Below are 10,743 nucleotides of genomic sequence, written 5' to 3'. Positions count from 1 at the left end.
ATTCTAGAAAGAGATAGAGCAAGAGAGAGATAAAGAATGAGGAATTTATTATATAATCTATGCGTTAAATTATGTGTACATAAGAGATGCACAAGATTGATCAGGCGCACACGTGTTCCTCCACGAAATTAACTAAAAATTGAAAGTTAAACTTTTAATTTAATATCCCGTATGTAGCGCTATTGTAATTATATTTGTTTACATTTTTCTTATTGATAGTTCCTCTGCAACTCTGTACTTTGATCATATACAAATAACATAGAGCACTTACACATTGAAATTACATCAATTGAAGTTAAAAGAAAGCCACAAGACTTTTAATATACTAGGTACAACTGACACACATCATTAATTGAAATATAAAGTACAATAAAAATGATGGAAACATATATATAGTTTTAATTAAACAAGATGGTTTGGGAAAAATACAATAATAATGTATAATTTTTCTAAGAAAAAAATCAAGATGATTTCAAAAGAAAAAACGGAAATAGAATCGGAATCTAGTTAAAACAAAGATGCGCAGGAAAGAACGATTTCACAATTATATATCCGCCTTTTCGACCTTAACTTTCACGTTGTCCTTAATCTTGTTATTACCGCTTTTATCCTCGATTTCACTCTTTTCGCTTTCTTTCTCTTTTCCGGACTGCTGCTTCTTATCCGAATTGCGAAAACGATCGTAACGCGAATCCTCGTCGTCGCTCGATTTCGACGCTCCTGCCTCGCTTTCTCTTAAAATATCGCCTAGATCTTTATCAACGTCTTCCCAAGTCAATTTATCGTCACCGTGGGCGTGATAGTCGTCGTCGTCATCCTCGTCACCCTGATTGTCCTTACCGTCTTTCGCATTCTTGTCGGATTCCATGCTATTCGATTTTTCCTCCACGATCTTGATGTATTCCGGGTCGCCGACGCCATTATTATCGATCGTGATCACCATTGGCGTCGTATTCGTCGAGGCTTGCGGTTCGGAATTCGCAGGCGAGGTCTTTGACACCTCCGACGCGTTGATCGCAGTCGAGTTGGTAGAATTCAAATTCGCCGATGAGGATGACGATGACTGCAAGTGTATTCTTTCCGCTTGACGTCTAAGTGCCTTGTCATCATTATCTCGAACATACCTGCAACACATGTACATTTATAAAATACTGCTAAATGTATTGATAAGTCATATATAGTAGTACTTATAGTATATAGTATGTAGTATATTATATATATACTATAAGTACTACTTATGTGTACTAGTATATAAGTATACTATATATTATACTATATACTACAAGTGCTACTATACTATACACTAGTATTAGTATTAATAAGTACTAATTAGTACTAATATACTGGTACTAATAAGTATACTATGTACTATACTACACACATACTATAATATATACTATAAGATATAAAAATATTATATATAGCATACTAGATATATATAGTAGATATATCTAATATATAATAAATATATAGTGCATAGTAAATATTATACTATATACTACAAATGCTACTATACTATATACTAGTACTAGTATTAATAAGTACTAATTAGTACTATATACTGGTACTAATAAGTATACTATGTACTATACTACACACATACTATAGTATATACTATAAGACAAAAAATTTTATATATAGTACACATACTAGATATATATAATAGAAATATCTAGTATATAGTAAATATATTTATACATCTTTATAAATTTGTAATATCTCTATTTACTTATGCTGCTGAGGATATATTGATAAACACAAATGGTTTATACCGTTTCAGGTGGCTACGCATGGAACAATGTAGGGCGAGTGCTCTTTCCGTGTTTTCGTTGCGTGGCAGATATACCTTGCACAATTCGCAGTATTGTACCTCGACACGTTTTATATATTCCGCGCCGACCTTTATCATTTGTTTGCCCTTCGATTTCTTTTCCGCTTCGCTCGAACTTTCACCCTCGGCCTTCTCCTTCTTTTTATCATTAGATTCTTCATCTTCTACAGATGATAATATAAAATGTTTAAAGATAAAAATAAAAATGATGCGATGAGAATTAAATTAGAAATACTCGATATATTCGTCACGTACCGTCCACATCACCTACGGAATCCAACGTCATAAAGTTGTCAAGATTAACTTCCTTGTCGTCTTCCTCGGGCGCGCTGGAGTCCGGTTCAGCCTCGCCACTCCCATTCGCGTTCATTCTTTCTCGCAGTATACTCTTCCTCTGGCGAAAGAAAGGGCTTATGTTAGTGATACTTTTCCAAGACAAGACTGAATAACATTATAGGGTAAGAATTACCTTAATGTGCTCCAGGGAGCACATATGCGTTTCGAAGAACATCGGTGATCGAAATTGGATGCGACAGACGCGACAGAAGGGTGTCAGAAATCGTTTCATCTGTCGGTGAGACTCGGACAATTGATGCGCAGCCTTCAGAGATCGATAGTTAAGTTTACAAATGGCACAAAACATGGTGCGCGAGGGCAAAGTGCCGCGTGCCGCGTCTCGAGCCTCGATACGCCGTTGCTCCTGACGTTGAACGACTCTCATCCTGGTGAGGGTGGCCTTGTGTCGGGCCGCTATACGCTTCATCGCCGCGCTATGACGACCGGAGAACAAATGGAGCGAGTATTCCTTGAACGTGACGCTATGATGGGCGCAATGCGGGCACTTGAGCTTGATGAATTTTCTACCGTCTCGCCTGCTCGGTAATTCTTCAGAACCTGTAGCCCTGTCGCGTTCCGCCTTCTCGTTCTCGTCCCGTTCCTCGTCCCTATCATCGTCGTCGTCTTCCTGTTTATTAAAAAATATATAATACACACACACACACACACACACACACACACACACACACACACACACACACACACACACACACACACACACACACACACACACACACACACACACAGCTTTAACAAAATGTTTTTCAAACAAAAGTTAAAGACTGACAGAAGATGGCGCTACTGACGTTTTAAAAGGCGCCTTTCAAGATTATTTAAAGAGCATTCATATTTTTTAATTAAACTACCATATTTTTTTATATAAATCGATTTCTCACAATTTTCGGCATAAAAAGTTATAAGGATAAGATGGCTAGTTTACGCGATATTTTAATTTAAATTTAACAAAATTTTACACAATTTATAAAATATCTCGTAAAATATTCATTTCTCGACGATTTTATCTAAATACTTTTATGCATAAAATAATGAAAAGAATCAATAACTTTGTAACTTTTTATGTTGTAAATTACGAGAAATCAATTTATTAAAAAAATATGGTGGTTCCATATTGAAAAGCGCAAATAACCTTGAAAAGGTCTTTAAAAAAGTCAGTAACGCTATCTTTTGTCTCTCTTTAACCAAACAATTTTTGTTTGAAGCATTTTGTACAATCAAAAATAAAAAAGTTTATGGAGGTGTCGATTAAAATGGGACACCTTGTTATACCTGTATATAAAAATAAAATAAATTTGCAGTTGGAAAGACGAAGAATAGCGATAGCCCATGCAAATATGAATAATTATTAATAATTATCAGTACTGACTAATTAATACATTAAGAGCAACTTTCACCTCTCTCTTCTGATCATCATCGTCTTCTTTAATATCATCGTCTTTTTCTTCCTCATCCTCGGTATGTTCCCTTTCTCTATCCTGTTTCTCCTTCTTGCGTTTGTCCTCCTTCTTCTTCTTCTCTTCTTCCTCTTCCAATTCTTCCTCTTCATCACCTTCGTGCGGCTGTATAAGATTCATTGAACAAATATTATAAAATAATTCGAGTACAAACAGAAGAATGAAGAATATTAGTTAAATATATATATATATCAAAAATATTGTAATAATGTGTTATTGAGAGCATTCCGGTCGTTAGTGAGAATCCAATGCTAAACATCAGATGACAGTCCGATTATTGAATGACAAAAAATTGATTAAATATTTTTAATTAAGTTTCAACTTGCAAATGTACACATGCCCCAAACGTAGTCCATCCCCATTTTTGAATTTGAGCTTATACATGTTACATGTTTGCATACCTCCGTATGTAACATAATGTAACCGAATTTAGAGTTAAATGACGTGACTGACTCAAAATAACGGTGGAATTACCTTCTCCTCGTCGTCCCAATTACTCTTATTATCATCCTCTTCATCATCGTCATCGGAAAATTCGGCATTTATGGCTTTGGCCATCTCTCTATCCTTGTCCTTCACGCTGCTTCCCGATCCCGAGTCCTTTTTACTTCCGGGTAGCCTAGTAGTACCGCTACTAATGACACAGCAATTTTGTTTTGACTTATATTATTTTTCTTCGTTCCATTTTTTTTTAATTTTCGTGCTCCTTCATCTTTCATCTTTCATGTATCATCGAGCAAAAATCTTGGAGCTGACAGATGATACGTAGAGAGCAAATATCGCGAGTAGTTCTTTTTAGTATCTTATATGTCTCAAAATATATATATGAAATATATGCTTTTCGTAGCTAAAAGTATCTACTTTTTTTGCATCGCGTTTTTGGATATTTCTTCACATTCGGCCGTGTGCCAAAAATTTATTACACAAATACAGTATATAGTATCCTGCCGCTATGTGTATCAAACTTTAAAGAGAATTACGTCATCTCGTGATGAATAAAGCATGTACAATTATTTTAGTTCTCGTATCAAAAGCGATTCTATATACATTTGCATATTTTTTTGTTCGATGATGATACACACATAGAGACACATTGCGTTTATACGTATCATCATCATCGATATTTCTTTCTTATTACAGATAAATATGCCCTGCAAAAAGCTCTCTCTCTCTCTCTCTCAGCAGCTCAGATTTCCTGTCCTGGACAAGTTATTTTATTTTCGCACTTTCGTTTTTTATTCTATTTTTTTTTTTTTTTTTTTCGTTTCTAATCCTCGTCTTGCGATCACCAGGTCACCAGGTCACCGGGTGGACCCGACGAGGAGGATCTGTATCCAAAGGGACACGACATTTTTTGTGATATGAATAAATTTACCTCCGGCGCAACTTGGTAGTGGTCATGCGCATACGCTGGATGTAGTCGCGTGAGCGCGAGCCCAGGATCTTACGGCGATAGTCGAGCGAGTGCAGGGTACGCTTGCGCATGATGACGTCAGCGCGCGAGCTGACCCGGTGGAACGCGCTCCCGCGGCCGCCGCTGCTGCCGCCGCCGCCGCCGCGGGTCGAGATCCGACCCCGGTAATTCGAGCTCTGGTGCGATATTCTCCCGCGACTCGAGGCGTATCTCTGAGTCGGGGGCGGCGCCATTTCGCTAATCCTCGGTGGTGGCGGGGGCGCGTAGCTCCTCGACTGGGAGTGACGATCCTCGGAGCGGTGGTAAGACGAGGCGCGCTCGCTCTGTCTCTTGTCCTCGTAAACGGCGGACGACGACGAGCCCTTATTATCGTCGTAGGGTGCGGACGATGCCGAGGAGCCGCCGTACGACGAGTACCTCTGTGAGCCGCTTCCGCTACCACCTCCACCCTGCCAAATCAAATTCAATTGTGCTGTCTCCCTCCATTTCTCTCTGTTTTTTTAGTTTTTCATCTCTCCTTCTCTCTCTCTTTAGTTTATACACTTTATTCTACGCACATATGTATATATTTCTATAAGTATACACGTATGTGTGGCTTATGTAATTTACGTATCTCTTGTTTCTGCTCGTTTTTCCTACTTTACCTTCGATTTTACTCCTTCGTAGATCTCTCTACGTATATGGCTATTTAAGTCTTAATTTAAGTCTGCGCTACCCTGGCTCCAACTGTGGGCTAATCGAGTAATTGACTAAATGGCTAAACTGATACTATAAGCAATTGCTTTTTTTTTTTTTTTTTTTTTTTTTTTTTTTTTTGATGATGGTTTCGCATGCATGCAGCTCTAATCCAGCCATCGTGATTGATTTTATAATAATCACACCCATCCGTTCACCTATACATACGTGTAGCTTTGACTTTTCCCTACTATATAAGAGTCCCTAAATCTTTTTCTCATTGCCTTATATATTTCGCGTAACCGGTCGAGCTGTGAAAAATGTAATCTCTTGGAAACTTGGAAGTGGACTAGCTAATTCCTCATTTCTGATCCACTCGATGAGATGCACTCGATACAAATAATAATGTTTCTCGATAGACCTTTCCAACTTAGTCGAATTTATGTTTCTTTATTACTGTGTAAAACTCCTCTCCAGGACGCATCGAATCTTCTCGTGCGAAGATGATAATCGAACACGAAAGTAACAAAGCTGTTGCTATATATATATATACATATACATATATACATATATATATGTAATCGTTTTTAAATACAGCCGTGCTTGGGTCGCACCTGGAATAACGAGATATATATATTGTATATTAGGTATGTCTATATCCATTTTTTATATATTATCTATATTCTCATCCCCACATCTGCTCTCAAAATATTTTTTTTCCCCTTATTCATTGCGTATAGGGATAGTCTTTTAAGTCTTCGTGTCATTGTTTAACGTCTTAATTGGAAAGGTCTACGAATATATATATTTACTCAAAAATTTGTTTGCGCTCTCTCATACAATTTATATAGCTTTTGACATAATTTAGAGACAACTGATCGCAATGGGTGCTCACGTAGATGGTACTTTGCACCCTTGCATCATGAAAATTCCATATGTCATAAGGCAATATATATATATGTCGTGCACTGAGATCTTTTCTACAATTTCTCTCATCGTTATACTGCGTAAATTAGCTTAACTTGCATTTATAATATGGGAAATAACGTGATGCGCAACTCGCACACATATGCGTATACATCTATCTGTTTCCATATTGACCTTTTTTTTAAACAGCTCTCAAACTTTAATACGACTCATATGTGCGAGTGATATGGTAGGCAACGTTATATATAAATACCATCTAGGTATCGTTTCATCTTTGAATAATTTTATCGTTTAACAATTTGACGGTTTTTCGTAGCGTTCCACAGTAGCAGTGTCCCAACGGAAAAAGAACGAGTGTTCGAGAAGCCGTTGGCACGCGTCGCTTGAAAGGAAAGTGACAACTTATGAATTGCTTCGCATTAAAAAGAGCAACGCCAATTTTTTTTTCTTACATTACGAGTGTCCTGAAAATTATTTTACTATTTCCTTCGCATATGTGACTTTGAACTTTTAATCGACAAGTGAGACAAGCTTTCAGGACCATCGTTTTCAAAGCATATATATTATATTAGACATAGAGAAATGATATATTTAAATCTCTCCCAATTAAAAGTGATTTCTCAATTATTATATATATAGCGAAATGTCAATGGCTACCAGAGATTGTTGCAAATTAATATGTACCGTACTATATAATCTTTATAGATTAGTAATTATATCTTATGTGACATAGAGAAATAGATGGAGCAGATTGGTGAGAGGGGAAAACACATACCTGATAAGAATCACTTCTTATCCTTTTGCGCGCAGAGTCGCTGGATGATCGATGATCGTCCCTACCGGAATAGGAATCCTAGAAAAGATATTTGGTTCATTATTTTCTACAAAATATAATAATATTAATATTTTAATATTTTCTACAAAAAGGCATTTGCGATTTTTCCATTTTTTAAATATATACTATATCTAAATATATCTAAATATCAAGGTTGAGTAAGTTCATGATTTTTTTAAAGTTAGTTGCTTATAAAATTAATTTAGTTAAGTTAAAAGTTGCAAGAACAAAAAATTAACTCGATTAAAGTTGAAATTAAATTAACTGAAGTTAAATCAAATGTTAATTTTAATAACATTATTAGAATTTTGTTTGTTAATTTTAAAATTTATAATAACAAAGAAATTTTGATTTTTATATAAATATATTTTTTAGTAATTACAATTGATGACAAATGACATAAAAAACAATGATACAAAGATAAAAAATTTAATTTAGGAAAAGAGTAATTTAGATAATAAATTTAAGGTAAAAAATAACTAGTCGAAGTTAAAAATTAACGCATTTTAAATTAACTAAGATAAGTTAAAAGTTATTAACTTTTTTTTAACTTTTAACTAGTTATTACTTTTTCAAAAAATCTTTGTTTTGAAGATATTTGACTGTTGCAGAACATTGGGACATCTTGTACATTTAAATATACATATCTAAATATATATATATATATATATACTTACACGAGGTCTCTTATAACTGTTCGAGTGTTCACCACGACCACCCCTGCTCGAATATCTTTCTGATCCTCCTATTACAAAAAAAGTCAAATTAGCAAAATGATTTATTTCAACTATTGTTTCTTGTAATAATTTATAATTTTTGTAATTTCGCATAATCCCTAATTATGCACATTTTTAAATACTAATTGCATGTATTCAGTATATGCTGTTATCTATATATATTATCTATCGCATCTTAGATAAATAAGTACTATCTTTACTAAATTATGTAGAATAATAGCCAGATAATTTGCTTAAGAGTTATATAGTACATAAAAATATTTCAATAATAGACTTTGAGCAGTAAGCAATAAAACTTACATAAATAAAAGTAAATATATTTTTATATCCCTTTTATAATTTATATTTTTTTTATAACTGTGTTTACATAAGCAATTTCAAAAATAGTATTATCTGGAAGTTGTTTAAATAAATTGCTATATAATTTTCTTTTATCTAGATATATTTAAATTCAAAATCGTCTTTATTTTATCTAATTGTAATTGTTGTATCTTTATAAATTTACATATCTTCCATCTTAAATTTATCTAGATAATTTTAAAATTATCTAAGCACAACAGTGCATGTCTTTCATATAAATGTTCACTTGAATGCTACCTGAATTATATTTGGAGCGAGAATCATAGCTCGTTGTAGAATATTTGAATCTACCGCCTCTTGAGGATGAATAGCCTCCTCTGCCAGATATATTTCCACCTGCTGAACCACTACTCCATTCATTCCCTCCTCCACCACCTCGACCTCTGTAAGACCCACCTCCACGAGGAATAAATCCACGGCCGCGAGAGCTCATGGTGGAACTAAAAATAAAAGAAAAATTCGAACAATTTTATCATTACATTTACTGTATATATTTTTCATATATAATGTCTCAATTTCAATATCTGTATCCAAAAAAATTGTTGTGATTATTTTTAGGATCATAATGTAAGAAACTTGATAATATATAGTTATATAGCATTTTTTTATATGAAAATATGTGTAATAAGTTGTACAAAAGAATTGTTTAAAATGCGCAGAAGGCTTATTTAACAAGACGTATTGAAGCAAATAATTTTGTATTAATCTTGCAAATGCAACCCATTATGCGACATTAGTGAACATACTTTACCAACCTGTATTTATTGTAACCATAGCTCATGGTTGCAACTTATTGATGAACGAGATAGAGAAAGAGAACGGAGACTGTAGTCTCCTGGATGCAGCGTCAATAGTCTATGGACAAAACACAAATATTTTTATACAAAGTATGCGATTATAGATTATATTTCCGGGAAATATGCATTAACAGCCTCCACACTGCTATAAATTGCTATTCAGGTTCATCGTAGGATTAATGTACAAATATTTACACAATAAAATATAATTATTTTTCAAGAATAAAAAAATTGAGAAATAAAAATAGTATAAAAAGCAGCTGCGATTGAAAAAAAATTAAGAAATAAAAATAGTATAAAATGTAATATAATAAGAAAAGAAGGATATTTTGTAAAGCGCCAGTAAATATAATGACAAGAATAAAACTCTTTGAAAAAATGTTTTAGATATCCAAACTGGGCAAAATGTTTATTTATTAAATCATTAAATCTTCCTCGTAACAAAATTAAAAAAAGGTAAATATTGTAGGCCAACTAAACAAGCAATTGCTCGTTTAGTTAGCCTACAATATTTACCTTTTTTTTAATTTTGTTATGAGGAAGATAACGACAGTCGCGTTAACTAAACGTCTTAGTAGACACATGTGTTTTTCACACTTACATTTTATAGTGATGACTATTATACATATTTTATTATATTGACATCAAAAAATCTTATATTTCAACATTTGACTATTGTTCATTTGATAAGAACCTGAACCAAAGGTCGAAACGTTATGAGAAAGATTTAATGATTTAATAAATTAACATTTCGCCCAGTTTGGTCGTCTAAAAAATGTTTTCCAAGAGTTTTATCCTTGTGATAAAATGTAATATTGAAGAACATCATCCTGGACGATAAATAATGCTGAGGAAAAAATATTCATGTCCTTTATTCTGGAAATCATCAGAGATTTATCGTGGAGAACAAAAATTCTAAATCAAAGTCGATAATTTTTGATATCTTTTGTTATCTCGCGTATAAATTCTCGGAGAAAAACGTGGATGGAGAGCCTTACCTCGACGAATTTCGAAGAGAATTCGCAGCCTTCCTCGGTTCCTCCTTATTATCACGACGAAGAACGATTTAATAATCAAATCCTTCGACCCGCACAACACGGCGTCTCGACGAAAGCCCCCGATCTTGCTTCTTCTTCTTTATGGATTTTTCGATTTTTCGAGCCTTCTGTCTGTTTCGAAAAGTCCACGCCAAGTTGAATCACGACATCGACCGAAGTAGATATAAAATGTCGGCACGCGAGTTTTCGAAGTGGCGTTTCATAACATACAACGCAACATCAGACGGCTGACGTTTCATTCGTCGCGTGACGTCAGGCATCGCGCTGTCATTGGTTGCCGCCACTAGGGACCCTGGGAATT

The 10,743-nt window shown here is 34.4% G+C and overlaps 1 protein-coding gene across 2 annotated transcripts; it reads right to left on the bottom strand.

The window, feature by feature from the left end:
• Positions 1-30: 30 nt before the first annotated feature.
• Positions 31-10,657, bottom strand: LOC114928049 (uncharacterized). 2 transcript variants are annotated; one of them, XM_029299152.2, is made up of 12 exons: positions 10,383-10,657; positions 9,343-9,442; positions 8,825-9,027; positions 8,168-8,235; positions 7,431-7,508; positions 5,015-5,502; positions 4,114-4,273; positions 3,580-3,744; positions 2,301-2,795; positions 2,087-2,225; positions 1,773-1,995; positions 31-1,124 (listed from the first exon to the last, which is right to left on the bottom strand). In XM_029299152.2, the coding sequence occupies exons 2-12, from the start codon at positions 9,366-9,368 to the stop codon at positions 545-547; spliced, it is 2,625 nt and encodes an 874-aa protein (XP_029154985.2). In that variant the 5' UTR covers positions 9,369-9,442; positions 10,383-10,657; the 3' UTR covers positions 31-544. The 2 variants fall into 2 exon arrangements, with proteins under 2 accessions (XP_029154985.2, XP_085341533.1); XM_085485407.1 differs by having other exon boundaries at positions 4,114-4,270.
• Positions 10,658-10,743: the final 86 nt, after the last annotated feature.

This window comes from Nylanderia fulva, unplaced genomic scaffold, assembly GCF_048542155.1.
Source record: "Nylanderia fulva isolate GAGA-0341 unplaced genomic scaffold, ASM4854215v1 Scaffold368, whole genome shotgun sequence".
In the NCBI taxonomy this organism is placed as follows: Eukaryota; Metazoa; Arthropoda; class Insecta; order Hymenoptera; family Formicidae; genus Nylanderia; species Nylanderia fulva.
Note: the sequence above shows the minus strand (reverse complement) of the source record. Positions and strands in the feature narration are given on the sequence as shown.